At 53.4% G+C, this 21,724-nt stretch overlaps 2 protein-coding genes across 16 annotated transcripts in view; one reads left to right on the forward strand and one right to left on the reverse strand.

Moving 5' to 3' along the window:
• The window catches only part of LOC122393040 (lissencephaly-1 homolog), a 34,657-nt gene extending 20,277 nt beyond the window's left edge, over positions 1-14,380 (reverse strand). The window contains exon 1 of one of the 8 annotated variants that reach the window (XM_043388613.1): positions 14,362-14,380. The gene's annotated coding sequence lies outside the window, so the exon portion shown is untranslated. Of the gene's footprint in view, positions 1-1,140; positions 1,246-2,194; positions 2,253-2,354; positions 2,703-14,361 lie in introns of those variants that run through there. The other 7 variants (XM_043388617.1, XM_043388616.1, XM_043388618.1 and 4 more) reach the window with 7 other exon arrangements.
• Positions 14,381-14,384: 4 nt separating this feature from the next.
• Positions 14,385-21,724, forward strand: part of LOC122393039 — a 35,236-nt gene continuing 27,896 nt past the window's right edge. For 2 of the 8 annotated variants that reach the window (XM_043388601.1, XM_043388605.1), the window contains exon 1: positions 19,364-19,550. In XM_043388601.1, the coding sequence (XP_043244536.1) occupies positions 19,506-19,550 (45 nt within the window). In that variant the 5' untranslated portion in view covers positions 19,364-19,505. Of the gene's footprint in view, positions 14,528-14,890; positions 14,983-15,355; positions 15,513-19,363; positions 19,551-21,724 lie in introns of those variants that run through there. The other 6 variants (XM_043388609.1, XM_043388603.1, XM_043388607.1 and 3 more) reach the window with 6 other exon arrangements.

Consider the following 21,724-nt stretch of genomic DNA (forward strand, 5'->3'; position numbering starts at 1 on the left):
TTCCCAAAAAGTAAACAAAAATAAAAGTCTTATATCTCGAAAACGGGTGAATATTTTCCGGTAAAATTTGGTAGATGTTCATTTTCGCTCTTTGTGATTCACGCTACATCACTTTTATGCCAATTCATTAACTTTTTTGAAGGTGGGAGGGTCCCTTTAATAAGCCTTTTAGGGAGTAACCCCGACGGCGTGGGCGGCGGACTTTTTAAGATTTATAATAGTAGATTATCTACGCCTTTCATTTGTCTTAAAACTACGCACCTCAATTATAAAGCACATTTGACAGATTTTGAAGTAAAAAGCATGCTTATCAGACACGGGCACCTCGATGCGATGGATATTCTTTCCAAACCAAATCATTTAGCCATCAAAAAGCAATCGACCGAAATGGATAGATAACCAAACCGACACAAGAACAACCAAACATCCGTCAATCGAAAATACCCCTTTTCGCGTTGCGGAGCACGCGGGTCACCCTAGTAGTACCTATATATACTGTTATACTGATTGAAAATAAAAATGAATTGTAATTCCAGAAGTATCAAAAATGTGTAGAGAAGACCCATAACATAAATGTTCATTGTTTAAGAAAGATTCAGTATGAAAGTCAAAATGTCAATTTATAGCAGTTTAAATTGTTTTCACTATTGACATGCACGAGCATACACTTCCTAATCATAATTGTAATGGAGCAGTTCAGTTGGGCAAACTAGACTTTTGGAATCAAAATATGGAGGCATCAATAATTTGATTCTGGTGGGAGGAGCCATGACCAAATATGGGCATGGAATCAATTTTTTGATTCATTTTGGTACGCTTTTGACTTCAAATGAATCGTTACGGTTGAAAAAAGGCCCATGACGGTGAGATTTTTCTTTTAAAAGGTAGAAAAATGTGGTAGGTTTCCAAAAAGTGTTACCTCAAAGCTAAGAAATTGTCCCTTTGGCCTTGTGAGTGGAAAAAAGGCAGAGCCACTGTCCATCACGTAAAAGCTGTTTTGAGGAAATCACACTGTATGTTATTTTTGTATCATGAATCACATACTAACCAATCAGTATTTGTGTGAAATGGCAAAATGAAATTTTTAAACCCCTAATTATCATTGTTGTATTGCTTTTATATTATTTGTATGGTTTTTACCTGTTGCTTCAGTTTTTGTATTCTTGACATTTATAAATTGTGAATTGTTATCAAATGTAGTGAAGGTAAAGTACAACAATGCTATAGGTATCAGTTGTGGTGCTGAGGATACCACTAAATGAGAATAATAGCAAGATAAATGCTGTATTCTTGCAAGTCATTGTTGCCTATCTGTTAACATTGCCTGTGAATCAAAATAATGATTAGCCAGCTGATGGGGAATCAATATTATGATTATCTGTTTAAAGTGAATCAATTCCTTGATTGCCTTTCACTACCTATAGAATTCAAATTGTTATGATAGGAGCAATATTATTTTGCTTAGGAGATAGTTCAAGCATTTCTGTTCAAGATCAGGCATGCTCCTTCTTGAAACACTCTCTTATTTATATGTGATTGGTAAGTTAGAAATGGTCTGCATTTATGCCCAAAAGGAATCAATCTTTTGATGCCTCCATATTTTGATTCCAAAGGTCTAGTTTGCCCAACTGAGTTGTTTCTGGCCACAGCACAGAAGTTATAGGAAGATATGCTGGATGAACTGATTTATCCATTATGCAGGAAAGCTCAAACACTTTCTCTATGCTACAACTTACAATTGTGTAGAGCTGTGGCAAGTACCAGAGGATGGACAGAGAACGAGAAGGTGGGATCAGGATGTGAGGTTAAATAGGTTAAATAGGACACTTCCTGCCAAGATGGCTTTTCACACTGCTGAGATAAGAGAAGCTTTGTTGATTAATTAACTAAACAAGACAAGGATACAGAAGGAAATGCAGGTGGTCAGTGTTATGAAGAACGTTAAAAGAAAAGAGTCCTTTCCCAATCCTCCCAATCCAAATCTATCTTTAAGCAGTGCCACCGTGCTACCATCTGACAGTACAGTTAAAGTGGAGATTGAGATATTGGAGAACAGGGCAAATGTATTGTTAATTGTTTGTGAAGGGTAAACCTGATGGTGTACCCAATGGGTGGAAGGGCGGACCCGAATGAGGTTTGCCATTTGTGTACCCGTGATAATCTTGAGTTTGTGAGAAAATCGTGTGATTTATACTTTATTCAATTTTGATCACAACTGGTGCAAGGGCGACTGGTCTGTCACCAACTTGCAATAAATGAAAACATTCATCCGAGTTCCCAGTTTCACCAAATTGAAATTAAAATGATGCAGATGGGCCGTGGGAAGTCACCAACAAAACCTGGTACAATAATACCTTAAGTTGAAGTAGGTAATTCAGACAATGAGACTACAGTGTAAAAAAATATCAACTTACAAATAACTTGCCAACCACACAAATTGAAATCAAAATAACCCAAACTCCCCGTACACACTACGCCCTTTAGATTGATACGCTGGATACGCTTACCAAATTTTGCGTAACCGGACAAATCTTCGTATGGCAATTCTTCGTCGCGCAATTCCTCGTCCGCATTTCTTCGTCCGCAAATCTTCGTCGGCGCATTTATTCGTGTCGCATAACTTCGTCTCGCATTTCTTCGTAAGCGCAAATATTCGTAGCGCATTTTTTCGTATCCGCATTTCTTCGTACGTGCATTTCTTCGTCAAGCATTTTTTCGTCCACGCATTTCTTCGTCTACGCAAATCTTCGTCCGCATTTCTTCGTCCACGCAAATCTTCGTCTGCGCATATCTTCGTCCGCAAATCTTCGTCCCCGCAAATCTTCGTCCGCAAATCTTCGTCCGCATTTTTTCGTCCACGCATTTCTTCGTCTACGCAAATCTTCGTCCGCATTTCTTCGTCCACGCAAATCTTCGTCCCGGCAAATCTTCGTCCGCAAATCTTCGTCCGCAAAACTTCGTCCGCAAATCTTCGTCCGCAAATCTTCGTCCACAAATCTTCGTCCGCATTTTTTGTCCACGCATTTCTTCGTCCACGCAAATCTTCGTCCGCAAATCTTTGTCTGCGCATATTTTCGTCCGCAAACCTCTGTCTCCGCTATCTTCGTCTCCGCAAACATTCGTCCACAAATGTGGTTCAATAAAACCATGCAGAAATATCAGACCATCAAGTGATTGACGAATTTAATGCATGGAATGGATGATCGAAACTTTTGAAGTCAGGTAGATGAGGTCTGTCAGGTGATGCTATTGTATTTGGGAGCCGAGAATCGAAACATTCCATATCATTTGTGTCCCGGACATTCTTTTTTCGCGGTCGATGAATGACAATATAATCTCTTGTACCCTCGCCGGCATAGGCGGCGGAACGGGGAGGGCACCGGGGCACCGTTCCCCTCTTCAATTTTGGCCTTTTAACAGTAGCCCTATGGGCGTTGCATGGAAAGAATGGGACTAAAAGTGGGCAGTGCCCCAGTAAACATGCCGACGTCGGCCCAACGTCGGCCGACGTCGGGGTGACGTCGGCAACTCGGCATCGGCATGCCGACGTCGGCCCGACGTCGGTCCAACCTCGGCACGACGTCGGCTGGATGTCGGATATGCCCGCATGTTCCGACGTCCAGCCGAGGTCCAGCCGACGTCGGGCCGACGTCGGACCGAGATCAATTGCTGAGGACCAGCCGACGTCGGGCCGACGTCGGACCGACATCGGCCGCTGTTTTGACCGTTAAAATAATATAAAATACATGTTTCATGTTTCATAAAGAGCTTCCGTATTCAAAATATCCTCAGGAAACTCAAATCTTCCTCCACGCCGCAACCCCTTGATCCGGACTGGACGGGAAACTTTATCCCATTTGGGATTGCCCGTAAGCCGAGCTCGCCCGTAGCCGGGTGCGGTGAGTGCTTGGGGGCTGCTCGGCCTATCCTTTGGTCAGGCTCAGCCCCGGCAACTCACCAGGGCCGGGCCCAGTTCATATAGAAAGGCCAGTCGGCAAGTGTCACTTTGCCAAAGTGCCACTTATCAAAGGGACACTTTGGGAAACGTTGGTGCAGGTGTGTAAGAGTGGCTATATGAATCCATTGTGGGGTCGCCCTTTCCAATAAGTGTCACGTAACAGCAGTGGGACCAGGGACTCTATATGAACTGGACCCAGGGTGCTCGCCAAGAAGACCAATGTCTCCATCCTATCATCCTTCCGGCTCTGAAATGGTCTTGTCAGACCGAAAGGGCATAACCCAACAAAACAAACTAAATTCGATATCTGGCTGCGTGGTGTAGTGGTTAGCGCACTAACCTCGCGTTCAAATGACACAGGGTTCGAATCCCATCGCCGGTTGATGCTTTTGGCGTGTTGTCCCAGTAAACATGCCGACGTCGGCGACTGGGGGGGCTCGAATCCCGCCGCCGGTTGATATTTTTGGCGCGTTGTCCCAATAAACATGCCGACGTCGGCCCCGTCGGTCCAACGACAAACGATCTCGGCAAACGACCTCGGCCCGACGTCGGCTCGACGTCGGCTGGACTTCGGCTGGACGTCGGAACATGCGGGCATATCCAACGTCCAGCCGATGTCGGGCCGAGGTTGAACCGACGTCGGGCCGACGTCGGCATGTTTACTGGGGCCGTGCCCCCCCCCTAATTGAAGGTGTTCCGCCGCTACTGCTCGCCGGACCTATTTGTTTTCTACATACACGCCGTCCGAGGGGGGCGGGTACGACCCCCCCCCCCCATCGCCGTTTCGCCACTGGTGGAGCTAGCGCGTCGCGGAAAAAAACGAGCGTGTGCGCCGTTACGAGACGCAGATGTTAATACCCGATTTTAAGGCCTTCTAGGTCAGGGGTCGGCTTACAGCCCGCGGGCCGGATCCGGCCAGGAGGGTGACGGTTGGATCCGGCCCGCGACCATCTGACGTCCGGCCCGCGCAAGTTTTGTCTAGAAGTAGAATCACTAATCAGACAAAAACACCCGCAAATGGTGTTTATAAACTCATGAAGTGTGCGAAGGAAGAACTATTGTGCCAAAGCACATTTAAGTCACTTTTATATCGGAGTCGATTTCTGAAGGAACCGCGGGCCGGAACACGATGTAAGTCGATGATACCAGCCGCGGGCCGGACGTCAGATGGTCGCGGGCCGGATCCAACCGTCACCCTCCTGGCCGGATCCGGCCCGCGGGCCGTAAGCCGACCCCTGACCTAGAAGGCCTTAAAATCGGGTATTAATCTCTTCGTCTCGTAACGGCGCACACGCTCGTTTTTTTCCGCGACGCGCTAGCTCCACCAGTGGCGAAACGGCGATGGGGGGGGGGGGGGTCGTACCCGCCCCCCCACGGCCGGCGTGATAGAAAACAAATAGGTCCGGCGAGCAGTAGCGGCGGAACACCTTCAATTATGGGGGGGGGGGGGCACGGCACTGCCGACTTTTAGTCCCATTCTTTCCATGCAACGCCCATTAGGGCTACTGTTGAAAGGCCAAAATTAAAGAGGGGAACGGTGCTCCGGTGACCTCCCCGTTCCGCCGCCTATGTCGGCGAGGGTACAAGAGATTATATTGTCATTCATCGACCGCGAAAAAAGAATGTCCGGGACACAAATGATATGGAATGTTTCAATTCTCGGCTCCCAAATACAATAGCTTCACCTAACAGACCTCATCTACCTGACTTCAAAAGTTTCGATCATCCGGCCATGCATTAAATTCGTCAATCACTTGATGGTCTGATATTTCTTCATGGTTTTATTGAACCACATTTGTGGACGAATGTTTGCGGAGACGAAGAAAGCGGAGACAAAGGTTTGCGGACGAAAATATGCGCAGACAAAGATTTGCGGACGAAGATTTGCGTGGACGAAGAAATGCGTGGACGAAAAATGCGGACGAAGATTTGCGGACGAAGAGTTGCGGACGAAGATTTGCGGACGAAGATTTGCGGACGAAGATTTGCGGACGAAGTTTTGCGGACGAAGATTTGCCGGGACGAAGATTTGCGTGGACGAAGAAATGCGGACGAAGATTTGCGTAGACGAAGAAATGCGTGGACGAAAAAATGCGGACGAAGATTTGCGGACGAAGATTTGCGGGGACGAAGATTTGCGGACGAAGATATGCGCAGACGAAGATTTGCGTGGACGAAGAAATGCGGACGAAGATTTGCGTAGACGAAGAAATGCGTGGACGAAAAAATGCTTGACGAAGAAATGCGCGTACGAAGAAATGCGGATACGAAAAAATGCGCTACGAATATTTGCGCTTACGAAGAAATGCGAGACGAAGTTATGCGACACGAATAAATGCGCCGACGAAGATTTGCGGACGAAGAAATGCGGACGAAGAATTGCGCGACGAAGAAATGCCATACGAAGATTTGTCCTGGAATCCAAATTTTGTAAACAAATATCTGATGCGCCACGACTGTCGCAAATATTGACCTTTGTATAGTGATGTTCCAAAAATGTCTTTGTACTCATAACTTTACTTGTACTTTTCAACGAATTTTCGTAAATAAGAGTGAATCCACCTTCGCATGAGTCTATTGTGTATTTTTTTGCTAGGTCAAGAGTTATGCTATGCTATTTTGTTGACTTGAGTTGTTTGAAGTGCTTTTCTAAATCTAAGCACTTATTCTATTTTATCCAAAACTAAGAGTAGTATGTTCACTAGGGTTGTTCAAAAAAACCGAATTTTGGAAAAGTATACGGGCTCATGGCTCATGTGGTGAGGTATTCTTTTCTGAGTCCAACGATGCCCTTTTTTCCGAAAAATATTGACTGCTTCATGCTTCCCAAACGGCTTGAAGAGGACCATGTCACGCCCGGCGACCGGCCGGTGTCAATAAGGGCGAGAATTCGCCGCCGCGCGCGGGCGGAAGCGCCTCATCGGCACCGCGCCACGACATCTACCGGGCGGCCGGCCGGCCGGTGGGAGGGAGTGAATGCGTGGTATTCTTTCACATGATAGGGGTGCGCTAGCCCATATTGTCGGAGCGGGAAGTTTCAGTGCAGCATCGGTGCCTCTGCTGCGGTGTTCTGTGTCGATTGTTAAAAAAATTAGCCAAACAACTAATAATAAAAGGCTCAACGCTTCTGGGTAACTGACTCGAAACATTCCGTTTACAGAATAGAGCTGGCTCCTTAGCATACCATAGGTATAGCTTTGTTTATTCATCAAGCTGCAAGCTCGGAGCAATAACACAGCTCTTTGCACTGCTGTTGACAACATACATTGCATTTGGACGATGCCTCGCAGCCTAAATATGCTGCTGCGCAACTCTATGCGAAAATTTATGAAGGATAGGAGCTGCAGCAGGCTGCAAGGACAGAATGTGGAGACCTCGCACAGTCATTGGCCCAAGTTTTGGGGCATGGCTCTGACCAGCATCGGCGTCACCAATGTCATGCAGATTCGTTGAAGTGAAATGCTGAAGCAACAGGATTGACGTTTGTTTTACTTAGATTAGCAGTTCGAAAGAAAAGATAACATGTCTGGGAATGACAGGGTGGCCGCCCTGACAGTGTGACGAAATGAGAAGTGAGTAGAGACAATAGCGGAGTACACATACGAGTATAAGTCAATTGCGTCGCTCAATCCAGCAGCGGCACCGACAGCCCGGCCGTGCCTACCGGTGTCGTTCAAGACCCGAATCCAGAGCCGGCATTGAGCGTAACTCTGCCCCGAGACGTGACACATTGTAGCCCCTGCATGTACCGCCGGTCACCGCTAGGCGCGTTTACTTCCACCGGTCACCGCTAGATGCTGTGAACCGCTAGTTATAGTTTTTCTCATAGGTGTCGCTTTTACCAGTCTCTAAATTGCTAAAGCCTTCGATTAAGTTGTGCGTCCCCCTTTTAACGTTCCGTTCGCTTAAACTGCTGTATTGTTTGGACAACTGCATTGGCTATGTGTATATTAAAAACCATATGTATTCGTTTATTACATTCGATGTTCTCGCCAACATGTGTGCAATACTAGATAAGTAAGTTCGTATGTTAAATTATATATGTCTCGATTTTGTGGCGAAATACAAGAGATATCTGTATGTTACAGTGTTTCTACTGGCTACACCAGCCAGATTGGTGACCCCGCGTTCTACGCACAAACGGATCGCTATCCCCTCGTGTTCCCTGGCACACCGACACTGGCCTGCACCCTGAGCTATCTCCTCCAGCTCTCTTTGTGTAGGAAGGAAGTGGCGGATGGTGTGTCTCCACGAGGATCCTTTTTTGTGCTGTGTGGAACTGGAAAACGCCGACTACTACAGCTGCACTACCGACCAGCTACTTCATCGGCTCATCTTACCGAACGGCTACCTCTGCAGCTGCACCGCAGCACCTGCCGATCGCCGGATCGCCGTCGCCGCCACCGATCTTCCCGACCATTGCTCTCGGCAGCCATGGACCAGAAGACCCAGCCTGCCGGCGCCGGTGCAGCCGCCGGAGCCGGTGCAGCCGCCGGCGCCGGTGCAGCCGCCGCCGCCGCCTCGCATGCCGCTGCTGCTGCTGCTGCCGCTGCCGCCCAACCGGACTACCTCCGCGTGGCGACCGCGCCACGCAGCCACGTCGCGCCGCCGCGCTTCTTCGAGGAGGACCCCGTGATCTGGCTCGTCCAGCTCGACCTCTTCTTCTCTCAGGCAGCTGTGGACGATGAGCTCAGCCGCTTCCGGATCGCCGCTACTCTCCTTCCTGGCCACCTCCTGCGCGACTTCACCGACATCCTCCGCAACCCTCCTCCAGACCGACCTTACACCATCCTTTCCGACGCCATCCGTCAGCGGTTCGGCAAATCAGTCGAACAGCGTCTTCGCTGCCTGCTCTCTGGCCAACAACTCGGCGACAGGCGTCCTTCCCAATTCCTTCGGCATCTCCTGGACCTTGCTGAAGCTGAAGGCTCACAAGATTCCCCGCTCATCCGCCAGATCTTCCTCAATGCTCTTCCGCCTCGGACTCAGCCCTTCCTCCAGTGCCTGCCGCCTGGGACGGACCTTGCGACCATCGCTAGCACTGCCGACCGACTCCTGGAGCTTCCGCAGCAGTCGGACGTCGCTGCACCTACCTCAGGCCTTCTCGCCGCGGTATCGACTTCTGCGCCTGCTGCAGCCTCACCTGCTGCTCCTGCAGGACCCTTCCACCTCCAAGACCTGATGAGCCAGCTGCTGACCGGTATCACGGCCCTCACAACATCAGTCGCCACACTGGTGGACGAGACGCGCCGCCGAGAGAGGTCTGCATCCCGTGCCCCCGGCCGCGCTCGCCACCGTCCACCACGCGACCTGTCTGCTGCTGCTGCCCGGTCACCCAGCCCTGCAACCAACACGTCTACCGGCGCTGGTGCTTCCTTCTGCTGGTACCACCACAAGTTCGGTACCAACGCGCGCTCATGTCAGTCACCGTGCTCGTGGTCTGCAACCGCAACTCAGACTTCGGGAAACCAGCAGTAGGACAGGTGACACAGACGTCTGCACCTGCCCTGCTCAACCCTGACGTCCCTCCAGCCAGCGGCCTTCTGAGACTCAATGACAGCAACACTGGCATCACCTTCCTCATCGACACTGGAGCCGAGTACAGTGTTCTTCCAGCGACACCCACCGATCGTGCTCGCGGAACCAACGGACTGGATCTGCAAGCAGCCAACAACAGCAGCATCCAGACCTATGGTCAGCGCATGCTCACGCTTTCTCTCGGCCTCAGAAGAGATTTCAACTGGATCTTCATCATCGCGGACGTCTCCCATCCTCTCCTAGGAGCCGACTTCCTCTCCTCGTATGATCTCCTCGTCGACACCAAGAGAGGCCGTCTCATCGACCACCTAACTGAGTTGTCTTCACCTGCTTCCCACTCTTCAGTGCCATCCACCGGACTGACAGCCGTCGTCGGAACCGACAACCCAGCATTCCTTAACCTCCTTCGAGAATTCCCCAGCCTCACCCAGCCGTCACATCATCCGGAGCCACAGCACTCAGTCCGACATCACATCGAGACTACCGGCCCTCCGGTCTTCTGCCGCCCACGCCGTCTGGATCCAGCTCGACTCGCCACTGCCAAGGCAGAGTTCCAACGCCTTCTCAGTCTCGGAGTCATCCGACCCAGCAGCAGTCGGTATGCATCACCGCTGCACATGGTGCCCAAGTCGTCTGGAGATTGGAGACCCTGTGGTGATTACCGTGCACTGAACCGCATCACAGTGCCTGACCGGTACCCACTACCACATCTCCACGACTTCACTGCCTGCCTCGCTGGGACATCGATCTACTCTCGGCTCGACCTCGTCAGGGCCTTCAACCAGATACCGATGGCCCCAGAAGACATCGCCAAGACAGCGATCACAACGCCCTTCGGCGCCTTCGAGTTCCTCCGTATGCCGTACGGTCTCCGGAACTGCGCCCAGACCTTCCAACGGTTCATGGATCACATCCTCCGTGGCCTGGACTTCGCCTTCGTCTATGTAGACGACATCCTCATCGCCAGCAGCAGCATCTCGCAACACCTGTCACACCTCCGAGAGATCTTCAGCCGTCTTTCCCGCAACGGTGTGCTCCTCAACCCATCGAAGTGCGCCTTCGGCATGGAAAGCATCTCCTACCTCGGCCACCAGATCTCCAGCGGAGGCATCACTCCTCTCGACGATCGAGTCAGCGCGATCAAGAACTTCGACCGTCCAGAGTCAAAGAAGAGCCTCAAGAAGTTCCTGGGGATGATCAACTTCTACCATCGCTTCATCCCACACGCTGCTGCTCTTCTGGCACCTCTCCACGGCCTGACTGCCTCAGACGACCGAGCTGCTTCAGTCACGTGGACCCCAGAGGCAGACGCCGCCTTCTCTGCAGCTAAAGCCGCCCTCGCTGACGTCACCCAGCTCGCTCATCCCGTCAAAGATGCAGCTCTGAGCCTCAGCACTGACGCCAGCAGCACGGCAGCCGGCGCCGTGCTCCACCAGCGAGTTGGTGGTTCTCTTCAGCCTCTCGCCTTCTTCTCGCGCAAGTTCACGCCCACCCAACGCCGCTACAGCACCTTTGGACGGGAACTGCTCGCCATGTACCTCGCCGTGCGACATTTCCTGCCCTTTCTGGAAGGACGCGACTTCGAGATCCTCACGGACCACAAGCCGCTCGTCTTTGCTCTCAAGGCCAACGGCAACGCCAACCATTCTCTCCGTGAACAACGTCACATGGACCTGATTCTGCAGCACACCAGCAAGATCGGACATGTTCCTGGACATCTCAACCCGGTAGCTGACGCCATCTCACGGATCAGCTCAGTGTCTGCGCCAGCTTCTGCCGCAGCTACACCTTCACCCGGCCTTCTGAGCTTGGCCGACATCGCCCTACACCAAGCCAACGATCCTGACCTGCCGAAGCTGCAACAATCCTCATCTCTGGTCATCCGTGACTTCCCAGTCCCTGATCATCCGCATCTACGTCTCTGGTGCGACACCTCAACGGCCACACCTAGACCTGTAGTCCCAGCCAGACTCCGCCCTTCCATCATCAAGAGCTTCCACGACTTGTCTCATCCTGGCATCAACGCTACGCGTCATCTCATCTCATCGAGGTTCATCTGGCCCCACATCAACGCGGACATCCGTGCCTTCGTCCGGAGCTGCCAGCACTGTCAGCGTGCCAAGATCCAGCGCCACACGAAGCCACCCATGGGCAGCTTCCAGCCACCTGACTCTCGCTTCCTGCACATCCACATCGACCTTGTCGGACCACTTCCTCCGTCCCATGGCAACTCCTATCTCCTGACTGTCGTCGACCGCTTCACCCGATGGCCCGAGGCAATTCCTCTGCCCACCATGGACGCCGTCACGGTGGCTCGGCATCTCGTCAGCGGCTGGATCGCCCGCTTCGGAGTACCCGAACTCATCACCACCGACAGAGGATCCCAGTTCGAGTCCCGCCTCTGGACAGAAGTCTCCAAGCTTCTCGGCACCTCTCGGATCCGGACCTGCGCCTACCACCCAGAAGCAAACGGGATGGTAGAGCGCTTCCACCGCCAACTGAAGTCAGCTCTGCGGACCGATGACGACGCCGCCTCCTGGTCGGACCGACTTCCTCTGGTGCTACTTGGAGTGCGCACGGCCCTCAAGGAGGATCTCGGATGCACCGCTGCAGACCTAGTCTATGGTTGCAGTCTCCGACTTCCTGGTGACTTCCTCTCCCCCATGTCGTCGGACACTTCTTCTGATCCGGCTTCCCTAGCCTCTCGTCTCCGTGCCGCCATGTCGGAGCTCCGTCCAACTCCTCCTCGTCCTGGCTCCCGCCAAATCTTCATCTCTCAAGACATGCAAACCTGCTCCCACGTCTTCATCCGACGCGATTCGCATCGCTCTCCTTTCCAATACGTCTATGACGGTCCTTATCGTGTCCTATCCCGCGACCAGCACACCGTCACCATCGACCGTCTCGGGCGACGCGACACCGTCACCCTGGCTCGGTGTAAACCGGCCTTCACGGACAACATGCCTGCCGCAACGCCGCCTGCAGCACCGGACGTCCTGGTGAACGACACGCCTACTACAGCGACAGACAGCTCGGTGGACCGCCCGCCTGCTGCATCGCCTGCACCCAGCCGCTCAGGTGCCCCCGGCGGCTCTCGCCCGGCTCGCCGCGTGCCGCCGGACCCGCCGCCTGCTTCGCCACCCCCTCTCCGCCGTTCGTCGCGTACTCGCCGCCAAACTTCTTTTTATGGTGTTTAACTAGGGCGGGGGAGTGATGTAGCCCCTGCATGTACCGCCGGTCACCGCTAGGCGCGTTTACTTCCACCGGTCACCGCTAGATGCTGTGAACCGCTAGTTATAGTTTTTCTCATAGGTGTCGCTTTTACCAGTCTCTAAATTGCTAAAGCCTTCGATTAAGTTGTGCGTCCCCCTTTTAACGTTCCGTTCGCTTAAACTGCTGTATTGTTTGGACAACTGCATTGGCTATGTGTATATTAAAAACCATATGTATTCGTTTATTACATTCGATGTTCTCGCCAACATGTGTGCAATACTAGATAAGTAAGTTCGTATGTTAAATTATATATGTCTCGATTTTGTGGCGAAATACAAGAGATATCTGTATGTTACAGTGTTTCTACTGGCTACACCAGCCAGAACATATCCCCGGCGTGTCATGACGGACAGACTTATGATTGCAACCTCGACCGTTTGGCGAATGACGATGGAAATGTTTACTTTTCCTATTTCTAATTAATAACGCATTTAACAGATATCTACGCAATAAATGTATCGTGCTAATCGCAACACACCGACCTGGTTTTGTAGTAGGTAAAACAGACGATTGGAGATATCTCGTATCGATGTGGCCATTAGAAGCCGCGGAAACAGGGCAGAGCCGTGCTCTTTGCCGGGTCTGAATACGAGTCTTCGTCGAAGTAGAACTGGACGCTGATCGCTTCTCGCCTCAACATGAGACTTAGAAATAGGTAAGGTATACTGTATACATTGTTGTATTTATACAGGCGAGGTAATGGTCTGTCTGTCGTGACACGCCGGGGATACATATGTGTCACGTCAGGGCAGAGCCGTGCTCTCTGCCGGCTCTGGTTTCGGATCTTGAACGACATCGGTGGACATGGCCGGGTTGCTGGTGCCGCTGCTGCCCGGAGGGTTGGATTGAGGGGCGCTTGACTTGTATGTGCACTCCCGCTATTGTCTCTACTCACACCCAACTTCGTCACAATGTCAGGGCGGCCACCGCGTCATTCCCGGGCATGTCATCTTTTTTTTTGAACTGCAAATGTAAGTTAAACCTAACGTCGATGTCGGGGTCTCCGTATTCTGTCCTTGTACCTTGCCAGATCCTGCTGTTCTGAGAAAACTTCAATTTTCGCATACAGGCGTGGTTGCAGCGGCCGTGAAACACCGCGCTGTATTCTCGAAACGAGATGTTTCGAATAAACTAGCCAGAAGCATTGAGTCTTTTCTTAGTTCTGTTTGGCCTATTTTCTGAACCATCGACACAGAACACTGCGGCAGAGGCAACGATGCTGCACTGAAACTTTCCGCTCCGACAGTATGGGCTAGTGCACCCCTATCATGCCTATCATCATGTGAAAGAAGACCACGCATTCATTCCCTCCCACCACCACCGGCCGGCCGGCCGCCCGGTAGATGTCGTGGCGCGCGGTGCCGATAAGGCGCCTCCGCCCGCGCGCGGCAGCGAATTCTCGCCCTTATTGACACCGGCCGGTCGCCGGGCGTAACATCCTCCTCTTCAAGCCGTTTGGGGAGCATGAAGCAGTTAATATTTTTCGGAAAAAAGGGCATCGTTGGACTCAAAGACTACCTCACCACACGAACCATGAGCCTGTATACTTTTCCAAAATTCGGTTTTTTTGAACAACCCTAATGTTCACTCACGTCAAATGAGTGATTCCATCTCTATATACTAAGGGACGGGGCTTGGGACGGGGTGGGTGTTTTGAATTTCCCTGTCACTGTTTACGCTTAGTTCGAGTTTGAATAAAAAGCTGGGCTGTCAGTTATGACCAGGCATTATGTATGATCGTAGGATATGTTGATCCAGGTAAAAGATCGACCTAAGCGTTGGTTGGTCCGAGGCCAACCGCTGTTGGCGGGTCAGCGTGAGGCCCAAAAGGTCAAAGGACAATAAAAAGGGAGGGTCAAAGGGATTTTGTATCACCATTCTCGAATCTCGAAGCTGGTAGTGAATATATCCGCTACGTTGGCACATCATGCGAGGTCAGGCCGGATCAGGCCAAGGCCAGGTCAGGTTATGCCGATGCAGATCAGGCAATGACCCCGGGGGCCGGGGCTGTAACCCTCTCCGCCTCTGGTGGGCCGCCTCTGGTGCGGTCGTAGTGATTTCCCTGTCCTCAATCCATACCAGGATAGTGTGGATACCAATGACACTGACGCTTCTTTGCAGGTCGAATCCTGACCGCTCTATTGTGACTGGCACAGGGGTTGTCGCGAAGAAGCTGCAGTAATCTGAGCGGAACGGAAACGTCCTCCAAAATGGTAAGTTGAAGTGTGCATAGTGCATTCCAACCAACACTTGTTTTCACAAATACAACTCATGTCAATTGATGCACAGCTCCTGGGCTCAGTCCGATTTGAGTTGAAATAGGTATGTTGAAAATGATGCGGCAAGAACATGCCAGGTATGCGAGAGGTGAGCCTGGTCAATGGTAATCGCCCTCCGTGACTAATGGTTGTCACTTGAACTAAATTCGGTCGCATTCGATCCCACCTGCCGCCCCGTTATTGTCCGCTACCGCCACCTGCGTCAGTGCAGTTACCCATTCGTCCGCCTGGCGGCGCCACGATCGAGCTCTCGCCGATCGTCGGACGGGTCGCTGACGTCAGTCTGCCCCGGGGCGCCGGCGCGTCGGTTCAATATTGCCTCTGGTGAGTGTCGGTCGGGACGGTGCCGGCGGCCAGCGGCGACCACCTGGCAGTGGCGCGAGGGGGCGTGTGGCGCGCGGCGGCGGGGATCCGGTGCTGTCAGGGGTGCCGGTCAGGACACCTGAGGGAGACAGGAGCTACAGGTAAGGACTAGGGTTGTGATTTATGCCAAGGTCTGGGTACTTTTGTGCAGAGGTGCTTAGTTGTTGAGTACCCACTCAATTAAGCTCCATGATGTCGCTGCGGGCGGGTTGTGGAGGACACAATCCCGTATGTCCATCGTGAGGTGTCGCCGGTCCGTTGGCCCGCACAGCCCCTGGCGACCAGCTGTGACCGGTCAGCCAGCCTTGGCCCACTCGCGCCACCGGCGCCAATCGGCGCGTCGTTAGTCGTTACCGACACCTGTCGACGGCTCAATCGTCGCGGGGCGCCTCCGAGACAAGTGTGGCGTATTAGCTCGCTGCCCGGCGGGACTCGGCGCGTGGTGGCCAGTGTCGGCAGTGACCCCGCTATGGAGACCCGCTCGGCACAGTTCGTCGCCGAACGAGACGCCGGCTGACGTAAGCAAACGCCGCCACGTGCAGGTTTTACGGCTAGCTGCTGTGACGGGTGTTGGTCAGGTGCATGGTCAAATGGTCGCACGAAACTGTTCTAATAAGCCCGCTTGTGGCGGTCCCTGCTCTGGTGTATATTTGTGGATTGTTGGACGTGATTCGCCATCGGGTCGAGAGCGCGCCAGCCCGTCGGTGGCCGGGCTGCCGGGCGGCTGATCACTCGCTCCCCTCCGTTGCCGTCCTGTTTACGCTGCCGTCGCTCCCCGTCGTTCCCGGCGCTCCCCCGTGCCCTCTGTCGCTCCCCCTGTGCCCGTCCCGTGCCTTCCGGCTCCCCCTGTGACCGTCCCGTGCCTTCCGGCTCCCCCTGTGCCCGTCCCGTGCCTTCCGGCTCTCCCTCGTTCCCGTCCCCCGCTGGCCGGCCGACGCCGCCGCTCTCCCAAAACAGGCGTCCGCCGGCGATGTGTTCGGCCGACGGCTTATTGACAGCTGATGGATTATCGACGGGCGAACGAGACGAAAACATCAGCCTCTCGAAGGGCTCAAATAAAGCGGTGCTCTGAGGAGCAGTGTACCGTTGTGTGTTCTCACTCCTCAGTGGCCTCGATGTTACATTTTGTTGAACCTTTCAGCACCTCTGATGTAGCTGACTTTGATGTAGGTGCAGCCGATTCGGGTCGCGTTGTCGCCGGTTCCAGCTGGCCGGTCGCCCGGCTGCTCTGTGTGCTGGGGACAGTTGCGAATTGGGCGGTACCTCAGGACATCCGGGCGACACAGGATGCGCCGCTCATCTCCGTCCAAGGCCGCGCCGGTTCCGCCACCCTGCCACCCTCACCCCTCTGTGAGGGATCATCCATCGGTCAGGTCGCCGTCGGTCTCCCCCTGCCGCCGGTATCGACTGTATGTGCTCCACTGGGCTGCTGTGTCGGAGAGCAGGGACGGCTCGGCAGCCGGGCCGCGGTCGGGCCGTGCCACACTGGCTGAATGGGTTCACCGGCGGCTGGGCGGGCCGACTGGGCGGCATCCGGCCGGTAACGCTGTGTTGCTGCCACCCGCACCGTACCGGCCGGCCGGCGCCCGGCAGGGGAGCCAAGTGACCTCCATATCAGCTGAATACGCCAGTGCGTGCCCGTACCCCGTGCCTGTGGCGAGCGGCCGCGCGCGGGCCGTTCACTGAGCCCGCCCCGACCGAACGGGGTCTGTTCCGGCAGCTGGTCGGACGGCGCGTGGGTCTGTTCAATGGGGACCGGTGCCGCACACAGGGGAGTGAATGCAGCGGGTCCTGCCGCCGTGCGCCGGCAGCCATTAGCGGAGAGCAGGCCCGTGTGCGTGACCATTACGGTGAATGAGGCGGGGCTGGTGGCGGGGAGATGGGGACGCGGCGATGGGACGGTGTGGTGCTGCGTGACGGTCTGCTCCGAGACACCGGTACAGCACACCCCGCCTCTCGTCTGTTGTGGGACTGGAGAGAGCGTCATCATCGCTTGATGAAACTGTGACGGTCTTAACCATACAATAACAGATACAATGTTCAACATTTTCCCGGGGGCATAACGCGGCACCTCAACCACGTGGTGACGTATGTCAGTTGGGTGAGACCTGCATCCTTATATGAACAGCCGGGTTCGTTGTCAGATCCAATCACACTCCGTTTACTCAGCACAGAGTGGTCCTAATCACTCTCACAACAAACGCGGCGACGTATTTGATCCAGCACACTAATGCGATCGGTGCTAAGTGGTTCCGTTCGCTTCGCTGCCCTCCACGGAAACTCTTTTTTGCCTTCACCACCTAATGCTCTTCCACCTGTCGGGTCCAATGCGTCTCCGCCTGTGCGATGCCTTCCAACTTTTTTGTCACTTCAGCCTCTCAAATGTGAAATGCGTCTCCTCAATGCCAAATTGCCGTCGTCATTAATATTTCATTTCGTCTCACACAAAGCTCGCACGCCATCTCGTTCGGTTCGTCCATTGTCTTCCCTTCTTTCCGCCCCATCCCGTCCCGTCCCGTCCCATCCTATTCCCTCTGTACGGTCGTCCCGGAGCCGGCCGTACGCCGTGCTCTACACTGCACACTCGCGCGTTCCGCCAGCCACTGCGGCACGCACGTGCGTCGTATAAATAGCCGTGCCGCGGACCGGACCCGTGCCACCGCGCCCCTCGCAGCTTCCGTGTCACCGTCCCGCCCCATGGCCGGCGCACGGACCGGCGACAGGCCTATAAAAACAGCCACCACACGGGGAGGGGAGTATTTTTACCTGCCGCCGCTGTGTACGGCGAGGAACATCGTAAGCACTTCCGAGTGTTGTGATGTTTTGGGACGATCGTCGAGCCGAGAGTTTTCCGATGTTTTGGAGGAACTTGTTTTGTTGTTTTTGCTTTTTGGGATGCAGTGAAGAGGTAGTGGGAAAAGTTTGACTGAAATTGCATGGCTTTACGGCGTTATTCCTCTGTTGGAAATTGCTGATTTGAGGAAGGATATCTGGGGCTTTATACACCCTTCGAAATTCACCTCGAACTATCGCCGTGCAAATATGAAAGACCTTTCCTCGCGTTGTAAACAAATCGAGCAGCCCCGTTTTAAGCCTGTAGTGATTTGAGACTAACCGAGAGGCAGCCGTTTGATCTGTTTAAAGTGTGACTCAGCCTGTTGTGACGGCGCTATCGGAGCTCTGCGGTAGCGGAGGTGCGAGGTCCGCACGGGTGTCTGCTGACGGCTGATGACGGAACTCCGCGGTCACCTGCCGACGGCTGACTGCTGACGGCTGGCTGCTGACGGCTGGCTGCTGACGGCTCGGTCACCTGCTGACGGCTGGCTACTGACGACTGGCTGCTGACGGCTGGCTGCTGACGGCTGGCTGCTGACGGCTGGCTGCTGACGGCTGGCTGCTGACGGCTGGCTACCGACGGCTCGGTCACCTGCCGACGGCTGGCTGGTGACGGCTGACTGCTGACGGCTGACTGCTGACGGCTGGCTGCTGACCACTGGCCTGCTGATGGCTGGCTGCCGACGGCTGACTGCTGACGGCTCGGTCACCTGCCGACGGCTGGCTGCTGACGGCTGGCCTGCTGACGGCTGCTAATGTTTGCATGTGGCTGAGAGCCCGAGGCATTTTTTAGACCCCACGGAAGGTATATGACAGTGAAGGGTGGTCGTTGACACGGGGCCCATTCACGCACATCTCCAAGCCGTTGGCCCGCTTTAAAGGCTCATGAGCCACAATTCACTGTAAGCGCTGTCGAGATGACGGCGACACTTGTCTAGATCAGTGTCGGCAGCTGGATGTGGTCGGCGGCTGCAACTCAACATGCCATGCCGGGTCACGCGCGCCCCTGTCCCCTCCCCACCAGGTGTGGGGAGGGGGAGAGGGCCAGCGACAAGGGCCGATAACGCCAGCAGACTCAGCAGCCGATAGCAGCGGAATTCGGTGTCGGCCGGCCACAGTGGGGCCGTGAGCCGAGCAGCGGCGTGGGACGCGCGGCGCGTGCCGCCTGATGTGACCCGTGTCTGACCGTGACTCGTGATTCGTGATTCGTGATCCGTGATCTGCATCAGTGTTGATTGGTGTCACAACACGGCTCGGCCATGGCGGTCACCATCAAGTATGACCCCAGTACAGTGGGTATTCAGGTAGGTTATTGGTGTTCCTTTCGCCTACTTGAGATACTGATTTTGTCCAATGGTGGGCGACAGTTGCATTGTTCGGATGGAGTAAATTATGCTCAATATTTAGACCAACGCGATGGATGCCAAATGCTTCAGTTGTGCTGTGCTGGACCAGAAGGCGAAAGCTGCTCTCGGGTGTTGCTTAATGCTTATGCCTAAATTCAAATGACCGAAGCTGCTTTGCGCCTTGCTTGTATATTTTTCGACGAGCATGCGAAGAACGAATCGTGACCGTTATGTGTCGAGCGAGTGTAAGAAAATACGCATAATCCTCTTAGGGAGAAGACCGCAAGCTAACGGTATTGGTCCGCGTAACCTTAGAATACAAGTCTCCTCCTCTCCTCCCATGTGTCATTCTGGTAATTACGTCATCATAAACGTCGATTCATGACCTCGGTCGGTCTTTGGGTCAAATGTTACCGGGCCGGTGCAGCGGCCTAGTTGGCGTGTCCGCGTCTGCCGCCGCGCCGGTCCGTTGGGGCGGCGCCTGGTCTGTGGTCCGGCCGCTCGCCCTGTGGTCAGTTGGTCCGGCGGTCACGACAGTGTGGTCTCTGCCTGGTCTGTGGTCTGGCCGCTGCTCGGTCTGTCGGTCGATCGTTTCCAGTCTGTGGTCTGGCCGCTGCTCAGTTTGCGGTCGGTCGGCGGCCGACTGGGCAGCCGTGCCAGATCAGCTCCGCCAGACGCCAACACAAATAAAGGCTCCGAACTGAGCTGTGCTCGGTGTCCCAGCGGTCGCGTCATCCGGGCAGCGGCGGCCGTCGATCGGCGCCGTTCGCAGTCGGTTGGGCCCAAGGTTGGGCCAGACGGCTGCAGTTCGTGACAATGTCAGACGCTCCAATGTCCGTTCAGTGGCAACGCTCCCGGACCGCCCCCGAGTCCGTCCCTCCCGCCGGCCGCGCCAGGCTCCTGTTCCAGGGGTTAGACGGCTGTCAGCCGGCCGTGTGGAGTCCGTCACGTCACGGTGACAGCCGCAGATGGCAGCTCTCTCGGAGCTGCCCCTCACCCCTCCCCGCCTCTCCCTCCCGGCCTCGTGGTGCCTCTGTTTACGGCGGGCCTCCCTATCAGTGACGTCATTAGTGATGTATGTGGCGTCACTGGAGGTGGGTGATGTGGTGATGTCACGTATGTGTGGATTCCACTGAACTCTAATATATACTGGAAGGAGCATTGGTGACTTGTTTTTGTCTATCGATTTCCGCCATGTTGTGTATACCAGAAATATAAATAGGGTTGGGACCTATCTGCATGCTCTGTATGTTTTGATAAAATAAAAAAGCTCAGAATTTTTAATGATTTAATTTAAAATCACTTTGTTAAAAAAATGCCTAGTTAGTTCAGAAATCAATTATTTGTGGCTGAAAACAACTTGCTTCTGATTGGTCGGGCTAATCATGACGTCACATGTAGGTATATAACTGTCTGTATATTTGGCGCAGTTGAGACATACATTTTCTATGTATTTTCCTATGGTAAATCGGAGTGATTGGTCGTGTTTTCAGTGTCTCTTTATTTTGCGCTGGTATTGCGTGGCTAAGAAGTTTTATCAAGAATGGCATATACTAAAATGTTCCTTTAATAATGGAGCTTCAATATCTGTGAGTTTTATTGGCAAACGAAAACTGATTTCGCTGTTATTTTATCTGGAAATTACTCATTTTTTTAGGTCAATATTCAAAATATTTTACGGGAACAAGTTGGCACTTTTCTTGATTTTTGCACTCAAATCGCGTGCGATTCAACTGTATTGGAACTTGCAAAGAAGCTTGGTGATTGATTAACTGTGTTGTTATGGCACTGTTTGCAAAGCATGGATAATGAAACTCTGCCAAAGACTTAGCTACATAGCAATGCCTCAAGTAATACGCAGGAGGGACAGAATTCAGAGTCCGATCGAGAAGAATCGGTGCAAATGCTACGAAGACCAGGCAGCTCTGATACAATAGCTAGTCGTCTCACTACTCTCACTCCATTAGACCAGCTGATTCCTGACAGCACCGACTCGGATGCCAAGATGGAGCTCATCTTCCAAGCCAGAAACCAGTTCTTTGATGGAAGATGTGATGCTGCCTCTGTCTCTGCTTCGTTGGCCACTTTGGACGGGGCGGAGCTCCGCTCCTTGCGTGAGCGGTTATTCGCCT

The sequence above is a fragment of the Amphibalanus amphitrite genome, unplaced genomic scaffold (assembly GCF_019059575.1).
Source record: "Amphibalanus amphitrite isolate SeventyFive unplaced genomic scaffold, NRLGWU_Aamphi_draft 000512F_arrow, whole genome shotgun sequence".
Taxonomy (NCBI): domain Eukaryota; kingdom Metazoa; phylum Arthropoda; class Thecostraca; order Balanomorpha; family Balanidae; genus Amphibalanus; species Amphibalanus amphitrite.